Source organism: Thamnophis sirtalis, unplaced genomic scaffold (assembly GCF_051295495.1).
Source record: "Thamnophis sirtalis isolate CommonGarterSnake01/CBP01778 unplaced genomic scaffold, rThaSir2_p1.2 scaffold_6, whole genome shotgun sequence".
In the NCBI taxonomy this organism is placed as follows: Eukaryota; Metazoa; Chordata; class Lepidosauria; order Squamata; family Natricidae; genus Thamnophis; species Thamnophis sirtalis.
Window position 1 is genome coordinate 75,628,895 of NW_028261386.1, and position 18,020 is coordinate 75,646,914.

At 40.0% G+C, this 18,020-nt stretch overlaps 2 protein-coding genes across 2 annotated transcripts in view; one reads left to right on the plus strand and one right to left on the minus strand.

Annotated features, from left to right (window-relative positions):
- PACRG (parkin coregulated) overlaps window positions 1–4,164 on the minus strand; it is a 256,489-nt gene extending 252,325 nt beyond the window's left edge. Inside the window, exon 1 of the mRNA XM_087718208.1 lies at window positions 3,769–4,164. Coding sequence (XP_087574334.1) covers window positions 3,769–3,906 — 138 coding nt within the window. The 5' untranslated portion in view covers window positions 3,907–4,164. The remainder of the gene's footprint in view (window positions 1–3,768) is intronic.
- A 1,429-nt stretch (window positions 4,165–5,593) lies between these two features.
- Window positions 5,594–18,020, plus strand: part of PRKN (parkin RBR E3 ubiquitin protein ligase) — a 785,743-nt gene continuing 773,316 nt past the window's right edge. Inside the window, exon 1 of the mRNA XM_014068674.2 lies at window positions 5,594–5,726. Within this exon, the coding sequence (XP_013924149.2) occupies window positions 5,720–5,726 (7 nt within the window). The 5' untranslated portion in view covers window positions 5,594–5,719. The remainder of the gene's footprint in view (window positions 5,727–18,020) is intronic.

Consider the following 18,020-nt stretch of genomic DNA (forward strand, 5'->3'; position numbering starts at 1 on the left):
AGATTGACAACCAAAGACAAGCTAATTTTAGTAGCAACTGGTGGGCAACGAGATTATCTGAGAGACCCTTCAAGCAACAAAGTGCGGAGAGAAGTCTATAAAAACCTTATAAAGGAGATAAAAAGAAGACTGACACCACAATTGGCAAGAGAATTAAGACTGTTTTGTTACTGGAAAGATATAGGTTGACAAATGAAAGTTGATAATAAAAAATCAGTTGATTTTGGTGATTAATAAGTAGGAATTTTGTAATTCTTGGATTGTTTTAGATTGTTATCAAATGTTTATTTGCTAACAGTTAATTAACTATAATAACAATAAGGAAATGATAATGGATACAGCTTAATAATATACACATTATGGTAATCTAGCAAAAGAAATTTGGATATAATTGCAAATTGTGACTTGGGAAAAAGACCTATAAAATTTTATTAACAAATTTTTATTTAGATCTTGTTATAAAAGTGTAAGGTTTTTCTTTTTTGGGGGGGTCTGATGAGAGGAGATAGGACATAAATAGTAAATGATTTTTAGCCAATTATAATAATAACAAGGAAATGCTAATGGTCATTGTTTAATAATATATACATGCTATGGTATTGGAAAAAGTAACTTGGATATAAATTTTAATCAGTGTGTTGGAAAAAATAGGGGGGGAAGGTTTAGAAACTTTATTAATTGACTTTTACTTAAAACATGCTATAAAGGTGTAATGTTATTGGATGATTTTTTGAAATAGCTAATGAATACAATTATGTGGTTGTGTCTTTAAGTATGAATGATTTGAGGTAAAAGCATGTTCAAATAATTGTAGTCAAATGAGAACTGTGGTACATTGATAGTAAGATATACAAAGATTTTTGACTTAATATGAACTATAAGTAATGACTGTGGAAGAAATGCATGAAAGTTATCTGTAACCAATCAACACGTTTTCTACAAGATGTAATGAAGGATGATTCTTTTTTTGTGTTTTTGTTTCATTAAAATAAAAAAAATTCAAAAAAAGTAGTACAGGAAAAAATCATAATAATTAGAAGTGCAAAAAATTACGAAAGAATTGGGTTAAAAATAAGCAGGTCATTAAGCTAGCTAAACACAGAATAAACACTTCAGATCAAAAGCTAGAAAGAGCAATATCTCTCAATTAAGAACAACTTCTTATAATATGGGTGGCTCCTAGCATAGTGTATGGGATCTACTGGATCTCAAGTCAGACTCATTAACCATGGGAAGCAGTGGGATGGATTGTTAGCGTATTTGGATGGGGAAACAGAAAGGAAATTGTTTCAAGTGTGACTTTGGTGACATGATAGCAGTGTTCCAATATTTGAGGGGCCGCCACAGAGAGGAAGGGGTCAAGCTATTTTCAAAAGCACCTGAAGGCCAGATAAGGAAAAAGGGATGGAAACTGATCAAGGATTGCTTCAGTCTCGTCCAGCCGCCCTGTTTAGGATAACCCGCTCCCTGTTGAATAAAAGGGAGACGGGGGAACCCCTGCAGGGCAGAGCTGAAGAATATGCCCAATTCTTAGCGGACAAAATTGCTCGGTTTCGGGCGGACTTGGACTCCACACCTGCAGTTCCAGCCGAGGCACAGGGGGACCAAGTAGAACAGCTCTGGGTTGAGTTTCAGGAAGTTACCCCCGGGGATGTGGACAAGGCCATGAGAGCTGTAAGTTCCTCCACCTGTGTCCTGGATCCGTGTCCCTCATGGTTGGTCTCTAACTGCAGTGAGGTGACACGAGGCTGGATCCAGGCGGTTGTAACCGCCTCCCTTCGGGAGGGGAACTTCCCCGCCGCACTGAAAGCGGCGGTGGTGAGACCCCTCCTGAAGAAACCATCCTTGGATCCAGCTGTTCTTAACAACTATCGCCCGGTCTCCAACCTCCCCTTTCTGGGGAAGGTTGTTGAGAAGGTGGTGGCCTTCCAGCTCCAACGGTCCTTGGAGGAAGCAAATTATCTAGACCCCTTCCAGTCCGGCTTCAGACCCGGTTACAGCACAGAAACCGCTTTGGTCGCATTGATGGATGATCTTTGGAGAGCCAGAGATGAAGGACATTCCTCCATCCTGGTCCTCCTCGACCTCTCAGCGGCTTTCGATACCATCGACCATGGTATCCTTCTGCGACGACTGCGGGAGGTGGGAGTGGGAGGCACCGTGTTACGGTGGTTCTCCTCCTACCTCTCGGACAGGTCGCAGTCGGTGTTAGTGGGAGGGCAGAGATCGTCCCCAAGGCCCCTAAAATATGGGGTGCCGCAGGGTTCGGTCTTATCCCCCCTACTATTCAACATCTACATGAAACCGCTGGGAGAGATCATCCGCAGGCACGGGATCAGATACCATCAATATGCGGACGATACTCAATTGTATCTGTCCGCCCCGTGCCAAATCAATGAAGCGGTTGACGTGATGGGCCGGGGGCTTGAAGCCGTCATGGACTGGATGAGGATTAACAAGCTCGTGCTCAACCCAGAAAAGACCGAGTGGCTGTTGTGTTTTCCTCCCAAAAATTTGGCCAATAATCCAACACTCAGGCTGGGGGGTCAAATTTTACACCCCTCAGAGAGGGTTCGCAACTTGGGAGTCCTCCTGGATCCACAGCTGTCATTCGACCACCATATAGCGGCTGTGACCAGGGGGGCATTCGCCCAGGTACGCCTGGTGCGCCAGTTGCGACCCTACCTGAATCGGGAGGCCCTCACAACAGTCACTCGGGCCCTTGTGACCTCTAGGCTGGAATACTGCAACGTGCTCTACATGGGGCTGCCCTTGAGGAGCATCCGGCGACTTCAGCTAGTACAGAACGCAGCCGCGCGAGTGATTGCGGGTGCACCCCGATTCACCCGCATTACACCTATCCTCCGCGAGCTGCGCTGGCTACCTGTCGATCTCCGGATGCGCTTCAAGGTGCTATTGATCACCCATAAAGCCCTACATGGCAGTGGATCTGGATACCTGAGAGACCGCCTTCTGCCAATTACCTCCCTACGACCTATACGATCTCATAGATTAGGCCTCCTCCGCATTCCATCGGCCAGCCAGTGTCGGCTGGCAACTACAAGGAGGAGGGCCTTTTCAGCAGTGGCCCCGACCCTTTGGAACGAGCTCCCCGTAGAGATTCGTACCCTCTCCACCGTCCAGGCCTTCCGCACAGCCTTGAAGAACTGGCTCGCCCGTCAGGCCTGGGGATAAGGATTGCTACCCCGCCCGAATGTTGTATGCATGTTGTTCATTATTTTATTATGTGTTGTTGTCTCAACGTTGTATCCCCCCTTTCCTGGTTTTCTGTGCGCCGCCCTGAGTCCCCTCAGGGAAAAGGGCGGCCTACAAATGCAAATAAACCTCTATAAACCTCTTCAACCTGGGAATATGGAGAAATTTTCTGACAGCACCAGCAATCAACCCATGGAACAGAAGTTGCCTACAGAAGTTGTGGGAGCTTCATCACTGGAAGCTTTCAACAAGAGACTGGACGGCCATTTGTCAGAAATGGTGTAAAGTCTCCTGCTTGGGAAGAGCGTTGGTCTAGATGACCTACAAGGTCCCTTCCAACTCTGTTAATCTGTAATGGTTGATGGGTGAAGTTCGCTTAAGCAGCATTTCGGTGACCTGGCAGGCAAATCCCCCTCCCTTCCTCAAGCTGTCATCCCGTCCTTTCCCCACCCATTGCAAACGGCAGGCCAACTCTTCCTCCCACGGGCACTTTAAATGACAAACCCAAAGGGTCAGAAAACCTTCTATTATTGTAACTGCATCGCAACATACCACGGTATTTTTCATCATTGCTTTGATGGTGAATCCATCGCTGACCTGCTTCTTGGTTCTTCTTGCGTGTCGCAGCGGCTCCTGCAGCTGCTGGGGTCTCAGTTTGGGGGGGCTTACACCCTCTTTTTCCGCCACCATCTTCTCCGGAGGCTGCTTGCTGCTGCACGTGGGATTGGTGGTCGGGATTTTAAAAGGAAACTATTTGGATACGAAAACAGATTTCCCCCCCTCTACCTTGGAGCCAAAAAAAAATTATATTCCTAATTTTCGTCCCTTTGTATTTGCTCCTTTCACCCCTTGGTTTACCCCTGGGAAGGCTCCTGCGTGGCTTCGAGGAAGAGGAGGAGGGGAAGGGGGGGAAGTATATGCCTGTTTCTAACACCAATTCGCTTCTAGGAATCGGTTGCTGGGCAACGTATCAACAACCAGCCGCGGGAGCTCAAGGATTCCGCCCTTATCGGAAACTTCGGTACCGCTGAGCGGATTCGATTTACATACGCATGCGCATTCGGCGTAACTGAAGTCACGCGACTCCGTGAAGTCACGAAATGCAGAAGCTGAATTCTTCTGCCCTCAGTTTACAGTATAGGCAAGAAAAGGGTAGTAACGTAGCAGGGTTCAGACGCGAAAACCAGGCTGGCCGCTCGGTCGTTTTTATTAGTCTTATGGCCTAAAACTTTCCTATGAGTGGTTTTGTTTTGAAAACCAAGTAGTTTGTTCTGAATCAGAAAATGTGAGCGCTGTCGGTTACATGAGGAAAGTTACCTAGTTCAGAAAAGGGGAGCAAATGAATTGATTATCCTCATATATAACATCGTGACATTTGGAAGGATTTAAAACTTTTTTAAATAAATCAATTCCCGAAAATGAAGGGGCTATTAATTCAATCCTGCGCGTTTCCTGACGAATAAATTCTACTGACATTCTAATCTATGGGATTCATTCTCGACTAGCGTATCTTCTCATTTCTTGCAAAAAGAGCAGGAATGGCAATATTTCATTTGTTTATTTTACAAATGTAATAATTTGTAACCCAGATTCTAGGGCATCTACAACGTCAACCCAAACAATAATATGTAAATCCAAATCACCACAAACATAACAAGCACAAAGAAAAACTACGTTTTGAAAACTGCCATAATTGATCCGTCAACGCCTTCTATTATAATTGGACTGGTGTGGCTTTTACAGTGAGAAAGCAAAGAATTGCAAATATGCTATATAAATGCTATATAAATTTTAAAAATGCGAGTTTTTTTTAAATGTTACTCATGGTCTGAACATTCCTGCTTTAACATGAAAAGTTTGGTCAGATGGACTCTTTAAAAAAAACTTAAAATCCAATACAGAATAATGTACTTGTTCTCCATCTATTATATAAGCTGATGGAAAACAAAAACAAAGCAACCCCCCAAAAACTAGGAACATCCAGAGAAGGAATTGAATTCATTTCGCTGCCCTTTAAAAAAGCGTTTGTGTCCTTAAGTCTCATTTCTTCAGTGGCGTGGAGGTTGGCAAAGAATTAGTTCGAACTATGCTGTAGTCTCTCTTTATTATAATAAAAAAATATTGCGGTGGCACAGAAAAGGATGCGCAAAGCGCGCGAGCAATCTCGATCTCAAAGGGAGAAATTCTCAAGGCAGAACTGAAATAGTCTCCCTTACGCTGAACACGTTGAACCAGGAGACTATAGTACCGAAGGAAGGAAGCCCGGCCGATTGAGAGATACATTTGATTCCATGTATTTACACGCGAAGTCCTCCCGCGGCAGGAGGAAGGTGGAGCACTACATTTCCCAAAGCGCTTTGTAACGTGGCTTTGCTCGCCTGCGCACTGGGCACCTTACCGTCTGGCCGGCCTGCAGGGAGCGTAGATCCTCAAGTTTGGCTTTTGCAGTTCGAATGTGAACAGATCAGGGTTTCAGAGCGCCCCCACATTGCCAGCACTGGCCATGATCGGTGAGTGAAACCCGGATGTGGTCCTTCACATACACCCCCTTATTTTGTGCGGGGGAGGGCGCGAGATGGCGGAAAGGAAAAAGGGACAGCGAGGTTGTTATGTTTGCTGCAAAGTGCAGGTGCACCTTTACACACGGATGCGATTTCATATCGCGTCATTTCGGGTTTGGCGTCCCACTTTGATTTTATAGCTTAAAGGTTACCCTGATGAGCCCATTGGCGAACATTCGAGATATTTCGATATTTTCGAAAAAGCAAGACGACGAAAGAAAAAAAGGACAAGGGAAAACCCCCGTATGAAGTGGACGCTTGATCTAAAAGTCTCGTGAAGGAATGTGGGAGGAGACTAGCTATTCAGATTAGCTTTTGGTGACGTCGTATCATGTGGCACTGAGCTGTTCTCCTAAAATTATCTAATGCACACCAGACTGTATTGCACTGCTCATTGCTTGGGACCTCTTGATTACAGCAAAAGGTGGAAGATCTAATAACACTGAAGTTTGTTGAACTGCCCCTTTTCAAAACTGTTGTCCTTTTGTTGTACTCTTTATAGCTTGTAAAAAAAAGGTAGCCTCCCCATAGTCATGTGATCAAAATTCAGATGCTTGGCAACTGGCATGTCTTTATGACAGTTGCAGTATCCTGGGGCCTTCGGACAGATAATTTTTTTGTGTTACTAAATTAACAACTGTAGTGATTCATTTAACAACTGTAGCAAGAAAGGTCATAAAATGAGGCAAAATTAATTTAACAGCTGTTTTGCTCAGCAATGGAAATTTTGGGCTCAAATGTGGTTGCAGATCAAGGACTACCAGTGTTCTGTGATGGCAGAAGATTGAAGTAATTGCATAACTATTTCAGGGATAATGATGGACTCCCTAATGGATGGATTTAGTTGAACTATTTGGCTATAAATATCTTTATTGAAGTGGCTGAAGTATGGAAGCATGGAAGATTAATATTGGATGAAACTGCTTTAGAAAATGTGTCATACTTAACAAATGCTACATTAATTGTAGTAACAAAATGGCATCTGTAAGGGCCACCATAGATGCCACTTTCTGGATAAATTTCTCAGTGTTTCCCTAACTAATGAAAAAATGATTTGGTTTGATCATCTCTAAATTAAAACAGAAAAACTTCCTCCATGTTTATACTTACACATGATATAGTTACGTATCTATGGTTGAGTATTCACTGTGGTTTACTGAGTTAATCGATTGCCTGTGTTTACAGAGCTGCAAACCAACCATGTTTTATTGCAACATGTAGTGCAAACTATTTTTCTTTCTCTCAACTGATTCGTATTGAATTCCAAAGGATGGGGACAAAAATCCTAGCTAGCAAGAAAGGTACAATTCTTCTGTTTAAATCCTGTTTGAAAAAAATTCAAATTCTCAGTGGTGGTTTCAGGTCAAGCATAATCTTACATGATTTTTTTCTGTCTTTTGGTCTGTGACTGTAATAAAATAATCAAAATATTTTTAAAATTATATAAAGGCAAAACTAATTCTCTATAACTCACTGCTCATTGTCACTTATATCTTTGTCACTTCCCATTTAGATCAATCTGTAACTGACGGTGAACAATCAATTGAAATTGAAATTATCCACTACTCTCGGACCATTTGTTTATAATATGTTCTATATTGACGCAGGAGCTTCCATTGTTCCAGAACACAGCAACATGCATAATGTAGTTTTGGGTAGCTAAGGTTTGCCTAGATTACACTGTTGTGTTAGTTGTACTGACTTCCAGTTGTTTTCTCAGTGTAATTCAAGGCATTGGTTATTATCCTTAAAGCCCTGTGTGGCATAATACCAGGTTATTTGTAAGACTGTCTACCTCCAAGGGCCTTCCTGTCCCAGTTTCTTTCTATTACACAATGTTGTCTTGTGAGTCCAAGGATTGTGCCTTTTCTCTTGTGACACCCGCCCTATAGAGCAGTTTCCATTAATAAACAGAGATCCTTGCCTTCCAGAAAATTCTAAAGTCCTGGTAAATTGAGGTGTTAGAAAAGTCTGATACAAGTGTGGTTTTTCTGGTTGAGTTTGTTATTTTGTGCCCTGGTCACTGTATAATGATTATATTAATTTTGCTTGATTTAGAGATGTTTTATTATGCTGCTTTAAATGATTGTTGTTAGTCATCAGGGATCATATATAAGATGGTTTGTTGTTGTTAGTTGTGAAGTCGTGTCCAACCCACTGGACACCCCATGGACAACTTTTCTCTAGGCCTTCCTATCCCATACCATCCTCCAGAGTCTATGTAAGCTCACGCCAACTTTTTCAGTGACTCCATCCAGCAACCTCATTCTATGTTGTCCCCTTCTTTTTTTGCCCTTAATTTTTCCCAGCATTAGGCTCTCCTCCAGTGAGTCCTTCCTTCTCATTAGGTGGCCAAAGTATTTTGAGTTTCATCTTCAGGATCTGGCTTTCTAAGGAGCAGTCAGGGTTGATCACCTTTAGTAATATGGTTACTATATACATTTTCTAAAATAAACAAATAAACCTAGCAAAGAATTTCAGCACAATACTATGTGCAGTTCCTAACAAGTACACTGTATTTGGTGGTGTTTTCTCCCAATAATAATGTACAGATAATTGAACTAAGTAAGGGGTTCATGGGATTGTTGCATTCAGAGGTGGGTTCCGGATCCTGTTGCAACCGGTATGGTTGCAACTGGGCCTGGCATCCTCCACATGAATGCATGTGGGCCACACATGCATCTTACCTTCCAGCGATGCCTCTGCAAGCCTCCACGACGTTCCAGCTGCTTAGCAGAGCATTGTGCCATGCTCGTGTGCGGAAGCGCCAAAGGCTTTAAAGACAGGTAAGAAGTGCGGGCTGGCGGGTGAACCCTCCGGAGCACCGTACCCGGTGCTCCAGGCAGGCTCCAGTACGCCCATACCAGGGTTTACTGCCTGCAACCCACCACTGGTTGGATTCCAATGAATTCACTGTTTAACCCTCTCAAGTAGATTTCACTGAGATAATTTCAACCAAATATTATTTTTTTCATGGTTTTTTTCCCCGTTTTATTTATTGAGGTTTATTTGATTCCTTTTCTATCAATAAGAATATATTTTCTTTTTCTGCTTTATTTCCAGTGCTTTTTTTAAAAAAATCCTTGTCTGAATGTTTAAAGGTGTACTTTTGGATTGAATCATAGATTGGAGATTAATCTGTGATTATGGTAAACTGGACTGAAATATCTGAAAAGTATTCAATTCAGCAGCAATTATTGTCTGGCAATATTTAGTTGCTTCTGAATTGCAGTGGTACTCAACTGCTTTGAAACTCATCAAATTTGGCAGTCAATGCATTTTTGGTGTGAAATTTTTGTCAATGCCTACACTACAACTTGTTGGTGTTGGCTGCCTTGTTACTCACTACATTATTCCTTATGGAAAAACTGTTTAGTACTCATGGTTTGTGGTATTCATCACACCTTCTGAAACCAATAAATGATGAGTACTGACGTATCATTGTATTGTGCAAATACTTCTTTAGAAACTAAAAAAAGCTTGTTAGAAGTTAAGCTTGCAATAGGGCTATAAGATCTGAGTTACAACAGTCTGAACAACCAGTAAATGTCAGCAGACAATTATTGCAGTTTGCCCCTCACTGCTGCTCTCTGTTGATCATCTGGTTAGTACTATGAGTACTAGCTTGAAGTATCTCCCCCAACTACAATGGAAATATTAAATATTATACAGACTTTGTCATTATAATGCCTGTTTTTGTTTTTATTCTAGCCATTATCTTTATTTTCAAGATAATATTTTTCAGAAATCAGATTTTCAGCAAATATTTCAGAAAATATGTATATTTCTGAAGTGTACCAATATTGAAATACCAACTTGCCAACTACTGTTATCCAGAATAGAAGTTTTTGTTTCCCTGTGTATGGCAGTGGAGAATCATAGACTATCTGCAATCTTATATTAAGTGTGGTCATAACTACTTGCTCTGTTACAGTATGAATGAATCCAAATAATATAATTTGCAAGTATCACTGATTGAGGAGACAGTTTCTGGATTGGAAGTATCATTTTACCAAAAAAAGCAAACCATGGAAAAATCCCAGATTCCTGTGTGCAGCATAAGATCACTCTCACATGACATTCCAAGGAACTTCTGATCTTCAGTCTTCTTGGAATCCATTGTGTTTTCTCAGCTATTATTTGCACATTTTTCCTCCATAAAGAGACTTATCTCAAATGAATGTTTGGTCTGATAAGATGAACAGTTCCTGGGTCATTAAAAGTTATGTTGCATTTTGTAGAACCCATTTATTCTAGATTATTTTTGAAGGTGTGAGAGATTGCTTAGTGTTTCGACATATAGGACCTCTCATGTGACTCTCCCAGAGATAAATTAAAATATACAATGCAAATATTTCTGTCAAGCCCCACAATTTCAATGCTATTGAATACTGAAAAAGTGGTGGATATCAGTCAACCTAGAAAAAGAGGAACCTAAGAACTCAGATCCTTATTTTATCTACCCACAATGCAAGATTTATAAAGCAGCTATTACTTTGGCAGATTGCTTCATGAAAATCAGCTTGGGATATTACTCACCCACATAATCATAATGGATCTGTTTGATTTTGGCTTCACTTAATGGCTCAATCCATCAGTTGTAGTTTGTAATGGTTTAAAGTTTAACATAATTGTGAATATAATCCGAAGTTTATTTAACAAGCATGGCTTAGCATAAGAACTAGGCACAACCTCCATTTTTTGATGTAAACTTTGAGTGGCATTTATCTTAGCTAGCAGTATGTTTTGTGTTTTGAAGCTCGTGTTTTTATTTAGTTCACCAAAATTTAAGAGCAGAGTCTTAAGATAACAGTAGGCATGCACAATCCGTTTTCTGTTTGCCTGAATCTATGGGTACAAATTTCTCCTTGAGTTTCTCCTGTACATTCCATCTTCTTTAACTTTAATTTAAGGTAAGGGCTTACCTTGGCACTGGCCTCAAACAAGACACTCCCTAATCTCATTGGAGTTTAGAAACATTGGTCAAATCCCAGACTCTGCTCCTGATGTTGGCTATTAACTTCTTGTTGGGTTCCCTTGGACTTTAATATTCCAATAAACTGAAATAATTCTGGATATTCTGTTTGCATTTCTTCTGTTTTCTTGAGTTGGCAGCCTCCACGGAATTAACTCAGTAGAAACAGATGCCCAAGATTTCAGAATAATTATAATATCACTAAAAGCTTCATAACTTGATTAGTGCCGCCTGATGTTCAGAATTTGATTTTCAATCATCTTTCAAATTATTCCTAGCCTCAGTAAAAAAAGATATGTCAGGATAAACTAAAGCAGTATTTATCTATCTACAGGTAATGCATTTAAAACATTCATTATATATATATATATATATATATATATATATATATATATATATATATATATATATATATATGTATATATGTATATATGTATATATGTATATATGTATATATGTATATATGTATATATGTATATATGTATATATGTATATATGTATATATGTATATATGTATATATGTATATATGTATATATGTATATATGTATATATGTATATATGTATATATATATATATATATATATATATATATATATATACACACACACACACACACATACATACACACACACACACACACACAGACAGACAGACATAGACATAGACATAGACATAGACATAGACATACATACATACATACATACATACATACATACATACATATATATATGCATGGAGGTAGCTTTTTAAGGTTTTTTTAAAATTATATGACTATCTTCCCAACTTTTCTTTAGTTTTATGTATGTAATTACACCTTTCTTATAAAAAAAATAGTTGTGTTTTGACCAACCTAGTTGATTTCATAGGGTTCTTGTAGGGAAAATAAACTGAAATATTAGATGCTTTTGCTGCCTTGAATTGACTTTACACACACACACACACACACACACACACACACACACACACACACACACACACACCATGACTGTTGAATCATCATTTCACATATATTTTCTTACTTAAACAGAGAAATAGCATGACAATGGGCAGGTAAAAAAGCAGTGGAAGCAGCAACTTCTGACTTCCTGCTGGCTTCCCCATTGACTTTCTTTGTATGAAACTGGAATGAAGCATTGGAAATGATAATTACGTGACCATTGCTGTCTGTTGTGATACAACAGCATTGAAACAGCTACAACTTTGCTAGATTTCAATCTCTTGGGAGTCTTAGGTCACAGATTTTGGACAAATTCTGTAAATTAGCTGATTTGAAGTACATTGTTGTTGCTCTATGATACATCATTTTGACTAACTGAAGGTTACAAACAGACATGAAAGTGTGTATGTATATTATCATTATTATATCATTATTTTAGTGTAGGTCTTTCACTTGCAAAAAAAAAATCTCTTTTGTAGAAGTAGAAAGGACAGTTTTCCTGCATACCCATTCATCCTCCTCTCATCTGCTGCAGAGTTATCAGCATTAGTTTTACTCCTCATTCCTTCTATGTATTAAGCAAACTTGCTGTGTAGGAATGGCTACACTTTGCAAGGATGCTTAGTTTTGTCTGTGTCTCCCATGGAAAGCTTCTCTTCAACCTATGCCTTCTGGCTACACTGAAGTACTAAAAGTAATAAAAATAATAGCTCTAGGCCAAAATCATTTTGTTTTTGCTATCTTGTCTCCAGAATCCTGCTTTACTTTGTTGCTGTTTTCATGAAGTTTATTGTATTTTTTAAAAAAACACTGATGTTTTGAAAGCACCAAAAAACATTTTATAATACCTACACTATATTGCCAAAAGTATTCGCCCACCCATCCTCATAATCAGAAGCAGTTGTGAGTGAATACTTTTGGCAATATAGTGTATGTTGAAGCATTTTAAATGCTATAGATATCGCAAGGGGATTTTAGCATTATTAGAAATCTGATACTTAAATCCCATCAAATCCAAGATACAGCACTGGAATTGGGGATGACATTAAATAAGTAACCAAACAATAAAAACCATCCAGTTTTTTTAGACAAATACAAAATAGGACATTTATAGATTTGTATTTTAATTATTATAAAGATTAGAAAAGAATCCATTTAGTGTAGGTGGCACTATTTTAACATGAGCTGAGCACTGCTGTTTCAGATTTTGTTTAAGATTAAAAATCAAGAATTCAATTTATTATGAATTATTGACTTTTCCGGTTTCATTGCCAAGTTTAAAACTTGTTTCTTAGTATCTTACAAAATAAATGTGGTTGGCATTACTTATACTTTGGCACTGCTGCTCTGGCCATTTGGCCATCTCAGTACGCTGGCTGTTTGATATAAAGAAGACTTACTTAAAATGAAAGATCTGGGCTTTGACAATATTGGTAGACTGGAAAGTTTACTGCAGGAGCTTGCCCAGCTGGGTAAACTCCTAGAGCTGTTCCAGATGGTAATATAGATTCATCAATGATGACATCCTTATGCGTTTCCATGACAAAGCCAGCAGGCACTTGGAATTGCTTGTTCAAAAGTGTATGACTAAAGTAGACGAAAGCCAGAGCTTTCACATGTATTCAGTGAAAATGCTATGGAATGACGTGGGGATCATCTCATTCTGTTACTGGATCTAAATGCATGCCTGGAAGAACCATTGGCATAAGACTTGGTGTTTTGGCATCAGAAATTCGAGAAAAAAAACCCAAGTGATACTTCTTAATAACTCTGGTTTAAAGAACATCCAAAAACTTCAGATTCCTTTATGGCTGGAACTGCAGAAATTACAAATAGTCCTTATGATAATTCAGTCAGCAACCGTTCTAAATTATGTTGGCACTGAATGAATGGTGGTTACAACTGGTCATGAGAGTGCTAGCCCTCCCAGCATCCCTACAGTCAGATGATCATAATCTGGGTGCTTGGCAACCTGTTTGCACTTACGACTGATTGCCAAGCGACCCTTGATCATGTGATCACCATTTACAACCTTTCTCTGGCTTGCCCAGAATGTCAGTGGGGAAGCCGCAAGAGAATGTTACAAGTTGTTGGGGTAAGTCTCCTTTATCCCTGCACTATCCTCATCCCCTCTGCACTCCTACCACATCAGCAACTTTCACACCTCCTCCTCACACCCCTATCCCAACCTACCCTGCACCTCTTCCATGCTCTCGCACACCCTACCTGACTCACATTGCACTTCTTGCACATCCCCTCACACCCTTCCTTTGCTTCTTGCACATCCTCCCCAACCCTCTTCCCCATCTCTGTGCATCCCTTGGCTCCATCCTCCAGTTGACAGCAGCTAATTTCCTTCCTACAGTCCACGGACATGCAAGTTCCTACTGGATTGTCCAGTGATTTTGCTTGTAGAAAGCTGGCAGGAAGTTGCCTCAACAGAAATTCTGACCCCAATTGCCATCGTAAGTTGAGAGCTACCTGTATAGCATAGTAATACTATGAGTCTTATATAATAAGAGGATTTTTTAAAGAAAGGATAAAAGAAGTTGCAGATAGCTTCTACTGAATTAGGGTAACCTGAAGTTCATAATTGAGTCCTTTTCAAGGATGCTGATGTCAGATCAGTGGTGGGTTTCAATTTTTTTAATCTATTCTGTGGGTGTGGCCTATTTTGTGGGTGTGGCTTGGCAGTCATGTGACCGGGCAGGTATGGCCAACTTGACATCACTCATGCACACTCAGTCACATGACCACCACCACCCCCAAGCCATGTGGCAAAAATCTTTGGGACTCCTATGAAGGGGGGTGGGGGGAGGGGAAGAGAGGGGAAAACCTTCCAAAAATAGACAGCTGGAGGATTAAGGGCCGAAATTAGGGAGATCAGAGAAGGCAGGACAGAGAGGAATCCAGTAGAAAGCTATCATATGCTGGTGAAAGAACTTTGGGAGATTGGAAGAGGCACGACAGAGGGGAATCCAGTAGAAAGCTACAACACACTGGGGAAAGAACTTTGGGAGATGGGAAGAGGCAAGACAGAGGGGAATCCAGGACAAAGCTATCACACGTTGGGGAAAGAACTTTGGGAGAATGGAGGAGGCAAGACAGAGGGGAATCCAGTAGAAAGCTACCACATGCTGGGGAAAGAACTGTGGGAGATCGGAGGAGGCAAGACAGAGTGGAATCCAGTAGAAAGCTATCACATGTTGGTGAAAGAACTTTGGGAGAATGGAGGAGGCCAGACAGGGGAATCCAGTAGAAAGCTACCACACGCTGGGGAAAGAACTTTGGGAGAATGGAGGAGGCAAGACAGAGGAGAATCAAGGAGAAAGCTACTACATGCTGGGGAAAGAACAGAGGGGATTCCAGGACAAAACTATCACATGTTGGGGAAGGAACTTTGAGAGATCGGTGGAGGCAAGACTGGGGGGGAATCCAGTAGAAAGCTATCACACTCTGGAAAAAAACTTTGGGAGATCGGAGGAGGCATGACAGAGAGGAATCCAGGGGAAAACTCCTGAGCTTGCCGCTGTTGTCTGTGGATTGTGCCGCTGGACTTCTCCATGCTTCTCCATTCACCACCTCCACTCCCAGGTATGGGACTTGACACCAAATTGGGCTAGGATAGTGCGGATGGGCGGGGGGGGGGAGCGAGCGATGGAGTGGCTTCCGGATGGGCGGGGGTGAGCAGGGAGCAACAGGGCCGGGGCAGGCGTTCCGGAAGTTACTTCTGGGTCCACCAGTCGAACCTCCTCTCACCGGATCGGTAAATTTCACCATCCGGTTCTCCCGATCCGATGCAAACTGGCAGAAACCTACCACTGTGTCAGATACTTTCAGGTCAGCCTTAATAATTTTGCTGAGTCTCACAGCACGGTTTCCTAAGTTAACATGGCTAATTAAAGGAAGGAAAAAAAAGTCAGGAGGCATTACTGGTGTTTAAAAATTAATTCTTCCACAACAGTGCAGAAAATACTTATTAATTCTGATAAATAATCTCAGAATAGTTTAAAATTTATGAAATTTTATTTAAATGAGCTCATTTAAAAACACATTAAAGTACAATAATTCAGTTTTCATAACAATAAAACTATATTCCCATAGTATTATAATTAATCTTAACTGTCCAAGTCAGTTAAATTCAAGTGAAATACAGTTTGGTAACTATCTTATTATACCATTGACCTTAAATATGATCACTGTAGAGCCCTGAATATTTTAATGCTGGATTCAAAATTTATACATGCAGAAGAGTTTAACAAAGATTAACAAAACAAGTCAGGTCTTGAGGCCCCTTCACAGGGCCAAGAAGGTGGAGTCTGATCTCATTTTTAGTAGCAATATGTTCCAAAGAGTTGGGTGGTTGCATGGCAGAAAATGATTCCGCCAGCTGAAACTCTTTGACCGATGGGATCCGCAGCATGCCACTTCTGACAGAGTGAGTGGATCAGGCCAATTCCCAATCTCATTCTTATCCATTGGCATTTTCCATCTGGATTATAGTATAGTATAGATTTCAAATTATTGAGTCACTGGCATCATGTGCTGTAGGGAGGGGGGGGGGAATAGAAGGGCATAGATACCAGTTGTGTCTTTCCTTACCTCTGCTCACCCCCTTAAGGACATTACAATTATAATCTAGCAGCATTTATTGGGGGAATTGAAGTCTTTACAAAAGATTTTGGTGCCACTTTTTTCTGTTCCTTGGGAGATACCCGGATATATATATGAATACTTCTGTATTGAGGGAATAAGATACAATACTTTACTTAGCCCAGATATGGTCTAAACACAGCATAAAGCATTCTATTGTTGCTGAATATTTTTGATACCCAGCATGGTGCAGAAAAAAATCTGCTTGTAAATAGGATATCCCTTTTCCCCCCTTACTTACGCTCTTACTTGCATATACCAGCAATATGCTTGGAATATTATCACAATTCTTGAGAGCAGTTTTTGGGAAAACAGTAGCAGTGACAAGAGGAAAACAAATAGGTTGTTGTATCTTAGAGAATAAACACCATTGGATTTCACCCTTTTTTTTTAGTTGGTTCTTTCTGTTTTTGGCTTGTCCTTCTCACTTAATCTGTTGAAATAGAAGTTGAAGCTAAAAAAAAAACCCTTTTCCCAGTACTTCTAATGGTTTCCTCTAGAATTATATTATTGGAAAAAAATATTCCATCTGCTCCATTCCTTAATATAGCAAAACTTCTAAGTGAACTGTGTGACAAAGCCCGGCTGAGTTCCATACCATGTGGTTTGTGGCCTCAAGCAAGATGAACACAATCTGTTTTCTCTACATTTAATAAAGGTGGAGATGGATTCTTTCATTTGGCAAATGTGAAACTTGATTTGGTGATGGTTTTGTTTTATGCCTATTATCTTATACTAGCAGCTTCCTGGCTGTCCATCCATTTTTTCAGTCATTCAGATAGGCATCACGTGTACATATTTAAATATTTTTATTTATTTATATTTTATATTCCTAGATTACCCATCTCCCTCAAGGATATATAAGATCCATCAATAGAATTTTACTTCCAATAATGTTTTCCAAGAACATTTTAGACCTTTGGCTACTTGACTTCAATTACGCACTTGAAATTTGCTAATAGCGCTTTAAAAACTTTTTGTGGTTCTTTCCAATAGCACACCTGTTCTTCCTGCCATGTAATAGTGTTTAAAAAAACATTCCTGTGTATAGAGTTTGGCTTTCCAAAACAGGAAAATTTCCATTTTAAAGAAGTTATATTACACATAATACATATGAAGCCAGCTTTATCCATGGCACAATTTCATTTATATTGATGAAGTTATCTCTTTCACTTGGCTGCGGGTATATATGTGTTTAAAAAACTATAGTATTAAAAATTTAAGTATCAAACTGATATTGCAACATTCATTTGTTTGGCTTAAATGCTAGCTAAAATGTTAGGATACTGAAAATATTATTTTGGGTGAGTTTATTTTAAGAGGCATCTGTCTCTCTAGGCTCCATATTAAAAAAAAAATTCCAGAAACTCAACAACCTATGATATTTATCCTTATTTTTTAGCTTTTTGAAAGTTCTACATCAGATAGAAACCTACAGAACTTCATTATTTGCCAGGGAATTCTGTTAGGAAGGCAAAGGCATAAATTTAGATAGCTGAATGGATTGGTGCCACATCCAAGAAACCACATTATGGCTTATTTGCAGAGTGAGCCCAACTGTTGTGACTTCGCCCGGAAACCAGGGTTGAAATCATACCATGCCTGAACTTTATGTCTGCAAGTGATCCTTTTATGTCCTGCCAACCTTAATCTCCATGCTAGGTTAACAGTGTCAAA